Source organism: Theropithecus gelada, chromosome 9 (genome assembly GCF_003255815.1).
Source record: "Theropithecus gelada isolate Dixy chromosome 9, Tgel_1.0, whole genome shotgun sequence".
Lineage (NCBI taxonomy): Eukaryota > Metazoa > Chordata > Mammalia > Primates > Cercopithecidae > Theropithecus > Theropithecus gelada.
The window spans coordinates 120,299,995-120,314,774 of NC_037677.1; the positions used below are offsets into that span (position 1 = coordinate 120,299,995).

The 14,780-nt window shown below is 46.9% G+C and overlaps 1 protein-coding gene across 1 annotated transcript in view; it reads right to left on the reverse strand.

Annotated features, from left to right (window-relative positions):
* CPXM2 (carboxypeptidase X, M14 family member 2) overlaps positions 1-14,780 on the reverse strand; it is a 145,291-nt gene that overhangs the window by 29,895 nt on the left and 100,616 nt on the right. The window contains exon 7 of the mRNA XM_025397641.1: positions 5,019-5,107. Coding sequence (XP_025253426.1) covers positions 5,019-5,107 — 89 coding nt within the window. The remainder of the gene's footprint in view (positions 1-5,018; positions 5,108-14,780) is intronic.

The window sequence follows — 14,780 nt, forward strand, 5'->3', positions numbered from 1 at the left end:
TCCATGAAGGTGTAGTAGAGAAATGAGAACCAGTGCATCCCTGCTGCTTATTTTATTTGCTGCACACTGTGACCATTCTGATGGCCACAGCATACTTGCCATCTCCTTTGAGACCCCATGTACTAGTCCTTGCTGATGCAGTCATTCTCAGCCAACAGCATTGACCTTAGCAAATCCCATCTGGCAGGCAATTCACTGTCTTACATTCAGATCAGTGACTAGCTCTATGGACATAAAGCCAGGTGGCTCATCACGAACTAGGCAATGAATGCAAGCATTCAGCCCAGGCTGGCTTCCTTCACTGTTACCCCACCCCCTTCCAATTAGCTGCAGGAGAAATGTGCTGTCAGTACTAGTGATCACGACCTTGACACTGGAAGAAGATGTGCATCATCTTCCCTTGAGATGCACACTTAGCTATGGCATGGGGAGATGCTTGGGCCATGAGTCATCAGAATCACCTCCTTATATTCTACCCACTGTCACTGTACTTTTATAGCAGCCACACTTTCCCACCGAAGGCACAGTATTGGTTAACAAAGTGCATGCCACTGTGCCACGGTATCATAAGCATCTTTCCCACATAAGACCATGGGCCTTTGAAAAATCTTCTCAGTGAAGTTTCTTTACAATTCTCTCTGCACAGTGGCCCTCTGCAATGCCAGGAAGCATCTCTCCAGTGGCTACCAGCACCATCAAAGACCTGGGTGGTGGCCCACTCTGCTTTTCTCAGCAAGGCAACCATGAACATCCCCAGGAATGACGTTTCCCATTTAAACACAATTAATTCTTGTAAGGGAATACAGTTATTCTTGAGAGGGGTCAAAGATGGTTTTTTGGAGTTTGGGTCTTTGTGGTAAATGTTTGGATCTTGATGATTTCAGTCAGAGTAAGGAATAGAATTTTCACCATGACCTTAGAGCATGTATTCTCAAAAGGGATGACATCACCCCAAGGGGCTGAAAATTGTGGCTAAAAAAGTCTTAGGTATTACAATGCTTTGTGTTCCCCCAAAGCTCAACCCTATCTAGCAAAATCCTATTTCTTAATATTTAATATAATGCGGGGAGGATAATTAAGAAAAGAAAAGAAGTCTAAAAACTTTCCCTAGGTGGGTATTAATGAAAAAGAATGTTGAGAAATATCATCTTAGAAAGTACCAGGGTTTGCAAGACTCTTGGTCTCTTCAAGACTCTGTTTTCCCAACTCTGAGATAGAAATAAACTTTGCATCCTGGTGTCTACTGAATCCCAGGTTCTGCTGCTTCACTCTCTACTGAAGGAGAGAGAATCAAGAGCCTCAATTTCTGGCAAAATATCAGAGGGAAATTTTTCATAAAGATGGTAAAATGTTATGCACACTGACACTTGTGGCATGTTTCATACTTTGTCTGTATTCATGAAAAGTTATGAATTGGGAGATATCCAAATGTTCCACAGCAGGAAAGAAGCTGAGAAAAGTATGATGCATCCACTCACCAGAACATTCTGCAACCTCACAATCACAATTATGAAGACAGCATGGAAAATGGCTAATGATCCAATATTTGCTGAGAAACACAGGGCCAAGATGTAACTATCCTCTCATCAAAACCGTAGGAATTCTGTGAATACAGAAGTTCAAACACCACATGGAAATGGGGAGAAAATGAAAACTGCCTTTTTTTTTAGAGTAGTGGGTTCGTGGAGGATTTGTCTTTAGGCTTTTGGTTTGCATTTGATGCTGACACAATGTTGTTTATCCAGTGAATGCAAGTTTTGTTTTGTTTGTTTGTTTGTTTGTTTGTTTTTTAAAGAGGAGAGTAGGGAAGAGGAAAGTTCTCTTCTGCCATCTTTCCTCATTTGCCTGAGAAACAGGCACCGCACCTTGCCCAATGGAAAAGAAATTCCAGAAGAAGGGAAGAGGGAAGGAAAGGAGTTGGGTGTATCTGAATGTGCAGGCTTGCTGCTCTGCCCTGGCTTCCTGTCCCCACAGGGTCAGGTTGAGCGTGGTACAAGTGGGTGGGTCAGCCATGGTCCCCACAGCCTGATGTCCCCAAGCCATCCTTAGGTGCCCTGGAAATCAATGTCATTAGATGGCTGCCTTCCAGCCCATGTCTGCCTATGTTACTTTTTTCTATCCACATCATATTGTCTACATATGGGCCGTCAGCCAGTACTTCCTGGGCGTTTGGGACCTGACAACACTGTGACCAAACCAAAGAAGGTCATTAACCTTATCCTCAAAATCACTTCTTCCTTTTCTCCACAGAAGCACACCAGTCCCCTCTCTCTCCCCAACTCACTCCAATAGGTGACCTCCACTGGGCAGCCTGCCTCAGAAATGCCTCTCTTCTCAACCTTCTTCAGGCCCAGGGGCCAGCCCTCCATACAACTTCCAGAAAGACAGCTCTGTGCACCTAAAGAACCTCCACAGACCCCCACGTCAGGATAAAAGCCTCTCCTGGCACTCAGGACCAGCCTCCTCCCAGCTACCTGCAAATTGTCACAGAACACACCTGTCGGCTCTGACCTCATGCCTTCACTCTTGCTGTCCTCTCTACTCAGAGCACCCTCCCTCCACCCCTGCCTGGCAGTGCCAGCCATGCACGTTGGATGACAGCTGACCCCTTTTGCAACCAAAGCCTCCCAAACCAAGGCCAAGCAGATGGCTCCCTTCTCTCTCACATCCCCCATGACTGTAAGGACCTCAAATACACACCTTGATCAAGTGCACACTATGGATGGTAAAATGACAGGGTCTCTTCCCTCATTGCCCCAAGTGAGGGAGACAGGCAATGTACATGTAAACCAGCAACTAAGCAAGAATAAATTGCAACATACGCTATGAAGGTCCTCCGTATTTTCTTGGAACAATTCCCTTTCTCCGCCTTATAGTGTCAATGTCAGGACTTTCTCCTTCCTCTCCTCCTCCTTTCTCCACCCAACCACCTGCAGCTCCCCTCTGCCTGGAACTGTGCCTTGCAAGTCAGTGCTGTCTGCACAAAAGAGTCACATGTCCCCTCATTATCTTCCTCGTACAATGCAATAAGGTTTTCTATTTTCACTTCTTGCTTCCTGCTTCTGTTTCTCATTTTTTTGGTTTGTTGTAAATGTCTCTTTCAATAGTAGGAAAAATGAACAAGTTTTTCCTGAGGGAGAAAGATTTCTGCAGTAACCTAGCAGACTCCATATGGGGAAATTGCTCAAAACGTTGACTTCTTTCCCATCCCCAGGAGCCAGGAATCCAAATGGCAAATCATTTCTGGCTTGAAGACTCTTCAGGATTGATGGGTGCTCTCCCGGACAGTCTCTAGTTGATAACTGCTGAGCTGTGGGATCTCACAGGGGTCTTCCAGTGTCACCTGAGGGGGCTGCACTGATTATCCAAAGGTCCCTCTTGGCTCCAGTAGTGATCAGAGTTGCCTAGGGTAATGAAGCATACTCCGCTTGCTCTCCTTGTGAGAAAAGAGCCCCAAGTCTCCACGCAAGACAACTATTTACAGATAACAGCTACCTAAAGTCTCTGTGCAAGTCACTCATTTTAAATGCATTTAGATTTATTGCTTTTGACATTAATTGCACTGAGTTGATATCTGTCTCATTTCTGAGCTCAAGAAGCTGTGCTGAGACGTCCAGTGAGCACAGCGGAGTTAACACATCAGTGCTCCATAAAATGGAATGGCGAGCAGAGCCATATAAATACCCCAAAAATGTAGAGCAGCAGGGATGATTCACAGCCCTCAAGTCCAAACACATTATCTTGATTTCTGAAGAGCAAGACAGCAAGAAGATTTCTTAGCACATCCCACCTCTAAGTCTGTGCTGACAGGTGTCTGGAAGCTGTGTGAGTATCTCAAGTTAGATTACATCAAGACAAACCAGGCTTGTTCATTCCATGGGATTGGAGCTCCACTTAATTACTCTGACCTCAGAAACATCTACATTTGTACTGGATGGCTGCTCCCCTCCCTTAGCACCTACAAGTCCTCCCTTTGAGCCATGTTAATTTGCCCTTGGTGGATCCTTGTTCTGTAAATGTATTCAGAAGGACATTTCTGCATGTTCTGTCTCTTCAGATTCTTAGCTCTCTAAGGATTTCTCATTTGCCAGCTCCTCCCCATGCTTTCTAGCACCTGCTGGGGGTGGGCGCAGCACAGGAATTCATAGGCACCGCACTTAGCGTAGGTACTGCCTTTTTAGCTTGTCCTAATAAACACCCTGTCCCTTCCCCCTTGTGCACTCAATATGCAAATGCTGTCAAAATCTCAGAACTATTGGGTTTCTATAATTAAATCTGGGGAAAAATCTCATCTGGGATTGTCTTTTCTTTCTAACAATACTAAGAGCTATGAAGCTATCAACCAGTAGTTCTGAAACCTGGCTGGACAGCAGAATCACAAAAAGAGGATTTAAAAATCTGGATCCCCAGGCTCCTGTCTCCTAAGGATTCTACTTTAACTGGCCTGAGATGGGGCTCAATGATCACTAGCTTTACAGATTTCCCCAGGTGATTCCAATATGCAACCAAGATTGAAACTCTGAGAATCTGAATAAGGGGTAGTGCTATAGTCTCTCAGTGCTGTTTTCCCATCTGCAAATAACAATAACCACAGTCCCTACCCTTCTAGAGTTATTAGGACTGAACACGGTCATGTACATAAGTTGGTCCTATGTGAATATTTTCCGCTATTATTATCGTGTTATCCTAGATCCTTTTTCTTCTTCAACTCTGCATCTGACCAACATCCTTAAATAGCACTCAAAACCACAATAATTCTTAAGATCTACAGTATTAACTGAGAAGAACCTGGATTCAAATTGTGTTTCAACAATCTGCCAGCCAGGAAGCCTTCCTCTGGTCACCTGAACCCCAAATCTTGAAACGACAAGCATTTAATGTGTCTTCAGCACATCAAATGATCATTCAGATCCCTAATCATCAACTTCTGGAAAAAAAAATTTAAGCGCTTATGGACACATAATATGTTGCTTTTTTTGACGAGTTCCTGGCATGAGGCTTTGTGATCTGGGTCTTACCTGGCGCATTTCCTTATAGTTGTGGTGTTTAAAATCCAAGTCATCGGTGGTGGTCATCTCGTTCCGGCGGTGATAATAGTTATTAGGATCTAGGGACAGAAACATGATTTTGAATTCACTCCCATCCTTCTATCTCCCATGGCATCTCTGTTAGAGACACATGGGGACTGCAGGGACAGTGCAGTCCAATCTCTAGCTTCTAAGGTTGGTTCAGAGATGAGAAAACCAAACTACAGGAAGCAACTTAGGAGTCCGAATTACCCAGTGGTTAAGAGTGTGGAGCCAGAATACCTGGGTTCAAATCGCCGCTCTTCTACTTACATGCCATATGAGTATGTAAGTGGGCAAGTTACTTGCACAGTGTTTGACTTGGTTTTTTACCCACGAACAAGAAAAAGAATGGTACCTCTCTCAATGGTTTATTGTTAGCATAGATGGGACAAATCTATGCACCCAGCAAGCTGTCAGCACTACATAAATAAATGAATGAATATCAAGACTCCACACATATGCCTGGAGACTTCTGGAAGGATGTGGACCCTATAAGCCCCTTACCCAGTATTCATTCCCCTTCCTTCCTTCCTAAAAAAGCCCGATGTTTGGGAATCCCCTTTTCCCACTTCTAGGAAGATCTCAAGTCCCCAGCTCCAGGGCTCCAACATGACTGGCCAGTCAGAACACAGCATCTACTGGCCACTGTCATTGATCCAGATTGAAGGGAAGGACTTGATTGACACAGAGGAGGATTGAGTAACAATCTCTCCCCAGCAGTAAGAATGCAGAAGCACGCTGCCCACTTGCTACTATGGCCATCTGACCTCAAGAAGAACTAGCCTCAGGATGACTTCCGTGGTGTAGATGACCCACAGTAGAAGTCAGAGAACTCCAGTAACACTAAGAACAACTAAATCAACCAACCCCAGAGCCCAACTTTGGACAAGATAAAGACCCCTCTTTGCAGCTAAGCCAGTGGGAACTGGGGTTTCTGCTGTGGGAGCTGAAGCACCCTAGCGGATATAATCAGAATGTGTTAACAGAGCTGACCTTTGGGGACTGGGATTCAGGGGTCAGGGAGGCCATGTCTGCTCTTCACTTGATTCCCTTCCATATAAATTGACTCCCTCTCTGCATTCCTATAAGTGTGTATGGTTTATATAATTACAAAACCCAAGAACACAGAGAAGAGAGGATAGGACAGGGAGGAGCAAGAGCAAGAAGGAGGGCAGCCGTGAACGGATCACTCCATCTGCCTTGAGGTCCCCCAGCCAGCCTGGTGACATCTCCGTCAGGAAGATGACACTGGAAATGTGGTGCATTTCCTGCTCTGTTCAGCGCTCCCTCCAATGCAGAGAACCCGCAGCCCTAGAAACCGTGTCAGCAATGTGGGAGCCATGCAGCTGTCTGTTTAACCCAGTGGCTCCCGGGGCCACTCTAGAGGCAGTGAGGGCAGTGGGGGGATGAGCACTCTGTGGTATGTGGAGCAGCGAGGCCAGATCTGTGCCAACAACTGTGGTCCACAGACCAGTAGCATTGGCTGTTCGCTAGATCCAGCCCTGATCTACTGAATTAGAAACCACACTGCAACAGGATCCCAGCTGGCTCTGTAGACATTCACAGTTTGAGAATACTCAGCACGTGTTACATACATCTGCCATCAACTGAGCCAGCCCTGTGCCTGCATCCCCACAGCCACAGGTCACAAGCACCATACCCAAACTGATCAAGGTTCACTTAAAGACTGGCTTCACCCTTGAGAACAGAGGCCACTTGCAATAAGTTAAAAATCACATATAGACTCAAGCACTGAAAATACAGCTTTAATATTCACAAATGGTTTTCCAGTCATGCGATTACAAACAAATAACTGTTATGGGAAGGGAAATAACGTGGGAGTACAACTGGCATTTTGTCCAGACAAGAAAGCAAAGCCATTCAGGCTTAGCCAGACGCCTCAGTGATTTATTTCTCAAGCCCTTTCCTTTTGGGAGTGGAGGCTGACCACGCCCCAGGCAAGCTGCCTTCCCCTTGATTTCCAAACCTGCCAGTTTCAAAGCAAAGGTAAAACATGTATTTTGCATTCATTTACACCTAACTTATTAGCAGGCTGTTATCTAAGAGCTATTCAACACGCCCGAAACCTCGGTGGGGGGTGGGGGGGGGCGTCTTTTCAAAGGACTTTAAAGTCCCTTTTGTTTTGAAACACAAATTATGCCTTCAAGGTTCTCAAAAAGGATTGAAGAAAAACTGAGAGCCCTAAATACAAAAGAGCTCTGTGTTTGGCAACATTCTTCCTTCCTCAAGGCTAATCGGGCTTCTGAAAGGTATGGGTACCTTTTCCTGAACTGTCTCAGAACTTCACAACTTCCAGTCACCCACATTTTGAACAAATACTCCCTTACTTGTCCATTTATTCTGATTGGGCAAAGTTTTATTGAGACCCTCCCTATTAGGAGCCCAGCACTTAGGTAAGCGATGAGTGAGGATCGAGCCCAGAGTCGATAGACAGAGCCAGTGAGTCATCTAAGCCAGCTATCGCCCGCTTCCTTCTGTGGACAAGAGAAGCCCTTCCTCCTGTCAGAGTTGTTTGAACCAGAGCGACTCCATCTTGAATAGGAGCTGCGGAAAATGAGGCTGAGACCTGCTGGGCTGCATTCCCAGTAAGTTAGGCATTCTAAGTCACAGGACGAGATAGGAGGCTGGCACAAGGAACAGGTCATAAAGACCCCGCTTATATAAAACCGGTTGCAGTAAAGAAGTCAGGAAAACCCATCAAAACCAAGATGGCAACAAGAGTGACCTCTGGTGGTCCTCAGTGCTCATTATACGCTAATTATAATGTATTAGCATGCTAAAGGCACTCCCACCAGCTCCATGACAGCTTACAGATGCTATGGCAAGATCAGGAAGTTACCCTATATGGTCTAAAAATGGATGGACCCTCAGTTCCAGGAATTGCTCCCTCTTTCCCAGAAAACTCATTAATAACCCATCCCTTGTTTAGCGTGTAATCAAGAAGTAACAATAAATAGAAGCAGCTGAGTGGCCCATGCTGCTGTTCTGCCTATGAAGTAGCCATTCTTTCTTTCTTTACTTTCTTAATAAACTTGCTTTCACTTTACTCTATGGATTCATCTCGAATTCTTTCTTGCGTGAGGCCCAGGAACCCTCTCTTGGGGTCTGAATTGGGACCCTTTTCCAGTAACACTCATGTGGGGAATCTATTCCAGGTGCTTCAGATATGCAAGTGTGAGCCTGCGACTCAGGAACACACTTCCTTCCTTCAGCTGGGCACTGGCTCAGAGATGATCCCAGGACCCAAGCCAGACCAATCAGATGAGTTTTCTCACAGAGCTTGCAGGAGCACAGTCTCTTCTGCTGGAGCCCTCGGAGGGTAGGATGTGAGTGGGAGGTGTTTGTGGCCAACCTGCCAGTCTGCAAGTTAGTGACAGGGGGAGCCCCGACCTCCACACGAAGGCCCTGAAATGTTAGATCTATTCTTGCCTGAAGCCAAAGTCAGACCTGCCCCTGGAATTTTCGCTTATGTGAGCCCGAATTTCTTTACATTTTTCTTAACCTAAGTTGAGTAGGACTTCTGACCTTTGAAACAGAAATTCAGGCTGATCCAGTCTATGGGGGCTTTATCCTCACAGAGGGAGCTTTGATCCCTTCCTGTGGTTACTTCTGTACCTCCTGTGTATGGAAAACCAGCTGATTTGTCTGCAACACCTTAGTTACAGGGATGGACAGACTCCAGGAGTGGAGCCTGAAATGCTCTTTCCAACCTTACTTCCCTTATTAAACTACTCAAGCATTCTGCTCTGTCCAAATTGGTCTACTAATCCTGCCCTATTATGGGCTGAATTGTGCTCCCCCAACCAAAGAAAAGCTATGTTGGAGTCCTCACCCCCAGTGCTTGAGAGTGTGACCTTGCTTGGAGATGGGGTTTTTACTAAGGCTTTTGAGTTCAAGTAAAGTCATTAGGTGACTCCTCATCTGATAGGGAGATTTGAATACGGACACACACGGGGGGAACGCCAGGTGAGTGAAGGCAGAGGCTGTGGTGATGCACTTAGAAGCCGAGGGATGTCAAAGGCTGACATCAAACCACCTACAGCTCTGAGAGAGGCCTGGAGCAGACTCTCCCTGACAGCCCCAGAAGGAACCAGCCCTGTCAACACTTCGCTCTCGGCTTCTGGCCTCCAGAACTGTGGCAGGATAAGTTATTCTAAGCCACCAGTTTGGGGCACCTGGTTATACCAGCCCTAGGAAGCTACTACCTGCCCTAAACATCTCTGCCTCCTCACCCCCGAGTCCTCCTGTGGTTTTCTTTTGATTCCTCTGAGACCAGCACAAATGTCCGCTGCCCTGTAGGGCCTTCTGGTCACCCTCATCTCAGTCATTTCTTACTCCTCAGACATGGTCATAAAATAAATCCTTCGATCACCTGGACTACCTTTCACCTCCTTTCAATAATCTATTCTCAGATATCCCTGATGTAAATTCATGGGAGCCCTCCGGAGACTAAGAGCTCACTCGCTCACGAAGCAGCCTCTTGCGCTATTTTCAGCCCTAATTGCTAGGAAGGTCCTCCTTTATCAAGCTGAATTCTACCTGCTGATCTTAATTCATTCCTCTTCAGCTAGGATGACTAAGCCTCTCCCTTTCATGTACGATGGAGGCAGGAGAATAGGGCCTGGAAGAAGAAAACATAAGGCCGATTCATGCTGACTTCCTAGAACTAAATCAATTGGAAACACTTCAGCTATGACAGGAAATATCCTTTCTATTTACAGAGGGCATACACCAAGTAAATGACTCTGTAACTTTACTTCATCCTCTTCATTTACATAGGGTGTACACGAAGTGACCAGTGGAAACCTCTAGAAAATTCTGTAATGGGGCTCTTGACCCCCACGCTCAGGCCCGCCCCCACCCTGTGGTGCGTACTTTCATTTTCATTTTCAATATATCTCTGCTTTTGTTGCTTCATTCTTTCCTTGCTTTGTTTATGTATTTTGTCCAATTCTTTATTCAAGACACCAAGAACCTAGACACCCTCCATCAGTAACATGATGATCCTACAGATTTGGAGGAAATGTAGCCTATTTTCCCCTGAGTTGTCTCTGTTCCTGTCTAAACATCCCTATTCCCTGCACAGCCCTCACGATGATTTCCATGGCTCTCACTGCCCCAGTTCCCTCCTCTGAACACACTCTATTTCATCTGTCGCTTCCCCAACCTGTAGCACGTGGGACCCTGACATGTGGCCTAACAACAAAGCAACCAACTTGTCCCGGTTTTTCCCAGGACTGTCCTGGTTTTAAACAGGAAGCATCATGTCGTTGGAACCCCTCAGTCCCTGGCAGCCTGGGTCGGTTGGTCACCCCCTCCAACCAGCTCAAGCAACTTTGGCTTGGTATCTCCTTCCCTGTGACAACTTAATTACGTGGCTTAAATCACTTTAGCTTTTTAAGGATCACAGCTCTGACTCGGCAGATGCATGCCTGTAGATGTTTTCTAGTTAAAAATTTAATTATTAATTGATTGGCCTGTTATTTTGCTGTCTTAATGACCACGGTATATGAGAAAGCAATCTCATGATCCCATCTTAGGCTAGATATGACCTACATTTGGCCAATGCCCATTGATTTATGCAGGTGTAGCTTTAATCTTGAAGCAAAAAGCTTTTACTGACTTCATCCTATTGTTCACTGAACACTGCTACATGCCCAGCACTGTGTGAGATGCTGGGGAAATAAGCATGAAAGATACAAGGCCCCCAACCATGAGGGGCTCACTCAAGGCTCATGGAAGGAGTACACACATCCGCAGACAGAGACGGACGTGTGGCAAAGGCTGCATTCCTCTTCATCTTCTGTTTCAGAAAGCACATGTGTGAGAGAGAACAAGAGACAGAGACCCTGCTTCCCGCTGCCTTCCCTGAAACACGAGGCCTAAGCTCTGTGGCATCAGGCAGCTCAATCTCTCACCCCATACCTGACAGCAAACAACTGGACATTCCCAGGACCCTATGCACATCCACAGGTTGTTCAGAAGTGAGAAATAAAAATAAAATTGTAAGCCCCCAACTGACTGAATGGACCACTTCTTGGCCAAGAGAATCCCAGAGAAACCTTGGATGCTGAGTTCACAGCTACAACGGATGGAGATGGGACACACCTCATTATACCCCATTCCTCACTGCCAGTCATTAGGCTTTCTACCCTATGGGCTAAACAGAAACCAGTCCTCTCAAAAGACAAGGTCCTTCCCAAGCACAGCTTATCTTCCCAAGCACCAAAAAAAGACAAGATCCTTCACCCCTCCCTGAGATGTTGCCTCCTCTATTCCCTTTTTCTTCAAATGTTCACCTATCTTATGTCAAATGTAGATTTACTGGGCACTGAAGTCTCCCAAGGATGTCATCATTTGCCTCAGTGCCAACCTGCCCCCCTTCTTGTAAGGAAAATGTATAAATACTAAATCTCCTGAGAACCTCTTTGAAAAACACAGCCACAGATGCTTCTGTGACTTGTGTTTCTCCCAGGCACACCCTCAGTTGGCTCAAAACACCGTGGTAGTTTGAGACTCAGGCCACAATCCCTCAGAGGAGGAGGAAGGAAGAGGAGGCTGGCTAAGGCTTGAGTGTCAGTGGTAGGAGGCCTGGGCTCTGAGGTGGCTACAGCCAGTTCCCCATGCAGCTGGGCTGTGAGCCATGTTGGGGACCAGATGACAGTGCAGACAGAGATGGAAAAGGGACACAATTGGAAGAGGAGATCTAGGAAAGGTGGAAGGAGGCCCCAGGTGGGCCTGGCAGCATCAGAACCCATCTCACCCTCTGCTAGTACCAGCACCCGCGCCAGCCACAGCTCAGGGCTCCTGAGCCCCAAACCAAGCGCCTGCTCACTACATGAGTTTTCTTTCTTTCTTTCTTTTTTTTGAGATGGAGTTTTGCTCTTGTCACCCAGGCTGGAGTGCAGTGGCGCAATCTCGGCTCACTGCAACCTCCTGAGTACTGGGATTACAGGCACCCGCCACCATGCCCAGCTAATTTTTGTATTTTTCGTAGAGGTGGGGTTTCGCCATGTTGGCCAGGCTGGTCTTGGACTCCTGACCTCAGGTGATTTGTACATGGGACTATTCTTAAAAGAACAGTAAGAATCCCAGATCAAGTCCCATTACTGGGACTTCAAAGGGACCAAGATTCTTGGGCTACTGTGCTTGCTGTTTGCTGCTTTCTGGTTGGGACCTTGACTGAAATGAGTAGGTGCTTGGCTGGGGAAAAGAGGTTCCTTTTTTGGGAAAGCAGCTCACCTGCAACCTAGAAGCCTGGGCTCAGGATACCTGTGAATGCTCCATCCAGACTGGCAGACCCACAGGGACAGCAAATTCCAGGTTACCCGGGGATGGCAGAGAGGACTGGGGAGTGATTACTCTGGATTTGTAGCCCCCATTTTTCTAAGAGATGGTTTAATTATTTTTTTCTCTCTCTTCTTTTCTTATTCCCCCAGTTCCCCACTTCCTACTTAGCCCTTTAGAAATGCAAATACTGGCCGAGAGTGGTGGCTCATGCCTGTAATCCTAGCACTCTGGGAGGCTGAGGCGGGTGGATCACCTGAGGTAAGGAGTTCAAGACCAGCCTGGCCAACATGGTGAAACCCCGGTCTCCACTAAAAATACAAAAATTAGCTGGGAGTGGTGGCACACACCTGTGATCCTAGCTACTCAGGAGGCTGAGGCAGGAGAATCACTTGAACCCCAGAGGCAGAAGTTGCAGTGAGCTGAGATCGTGCCACTGCACTCCAGCCTGGGTGATAGAGCAAGACTCCATCTCAAAAAAAAAAAAAAAAAAGAAAGAAAGAAAGAAAAGAAAAAGCAATGCAGATACAGCCTTTTACCTCCCCCTTCACCAGCCTCTCCCTACAGGGCAAGTTCTTTTAATTATCTGCTCCAAAACAAGTCTGGGGAGTTACAAGTGGATTTACAAAGCAAAGCAAGCCCGATATGAAACTTTCCCCCTCCAGGAGGTTGCCTGCCCATAAAGGTGCCAGCAGTCACCAGCCTGACCAACCAGTAGAGAAGGCACCAGGAGGTTGCCTGCCCATGAAGGTGCCGGCAGTCACCAGCCCGACCAACCAGTAGGGAAGGCATCAGAGCTAGCATGGACCCTTCACCATTGCTTGTTCCCTCCCCTGCCTTTTAAAAGTGCCCACTTTGTGCTCCGAAAGTGAAGTGGCACATTTAAAGACAAGACGCCTCTTCCCCTAAACTGGCTTCAGAATAAACCACTTTCTTTATACCAGAACTCACTCTTGTTAATTGGACTCTGCATGCGGTGAGAGCAGTGAACCTGCTGTTCAGTTTCAGGTTCAGGGAGGTTTTAGGGGGTGAGGACAAAGTTTTGAAATTAGAGAGACCTGGGGCTTGCACAACATTATGAATACACTAAATATCACCAAAGCGTACCCTTTAAAAGCCTTAGTGTATATTATATGAATTTCATCTTGATTTTAAAAAAAAAAAGGATCCCTGGCCCCCTAAGTGCTCTCTGAGGACTGAGGACACCAGAGGTGCTAGGTCACAGGCGATTTTTCTTTACCTGGCACAACACCAGCCTCCCACCCAAGGAACAGCTGCCACGGTGGCCTTGTGACCTCCCTGAGCCCCAACACGCTCAGCAAACCCCTGAACACAGATGGCCTGGCTCCACATGCGAGCTGAGCATGAAACCCCTCCCCCTCCCACAAAGAGCTGGCTGTCTGATGCAGTCACCTTTGTCCAGACCCCACTGACTCCTCTGATGACAAAGTAATTCCTATAGAGCAAGGCCAAGAGAGATCCAGGAGCCGCAGACCCCCAGGCACAGCCTCACCTGATCCTGGGTCATCACTGTCAGCAAGAGCATCAAACCTGTCGCCCCACAGGGCCCCTCAGAGGGGGCAGCACATCCTCTGTGCTTATTTACTCACTTCCACCCTGTTTCCTATGTCCCCATCACACGGCTTCTCCACTGTAGGAGAGGAAGTCCAGGAAACCCTCTGGTTCCTTGGCAGATGCTGCTGTGCCGACAGCCCCGGGCCAATTTGCAGCTTGACTGGCAGGGAAGCTGTCGGGAAAGACAGTTTTCAAGAGTGTGGCTGTTTTAACAGTTTCCCAAGATCATCAACATTGGGCAGCTGGACCACGAAGAGAAATCTCACATTTATTTAAACTTGGTAATGTTAGAGACAAATGCTTGTTCCTTGGTGCCGAAAAGAAGAACCAGCACTCAAAGAATCTTCCCAGCAAGGCAATTTTACTTCTGTGGAGGGGTGCAATGTGCGGATGGAGCAATGGTGAGAGCAGCCTGAACGAGGGAGGGGAAAGGGTTCTTATTCCTGATGCAGGTAGCCCCTGCTGCTGTGCTGCTCCCCTATTGGCTAGGGTTGGATCGCACAGTCTAAGCTGATTCCAACTGTCTTTTTTAAAGAGAGCAGGGGTGCGAGCCAGAGTGGCGTGGTGAGTAGTTTGGCGAGAAAGGTGGTTACAAAACAGGTGACTCAGGATAATTCAGGTCAGAGCAGGTGACCAGGGGTGACTCAGGACGGAGCAGGTGACCAGGGGAACAGATGTGAACTACTGATTAGAACTGGTGGAAAAGGTTGTTTACTGAAACTAGGGGTGAGGGGGCAAAGAGAACCAGGAAGTTAAACTTTAAAATGGAGAACAAAGAATAAGAGAGTTGAACATACTGACATACTGGTTCTTTGAAGAGAAACTTGG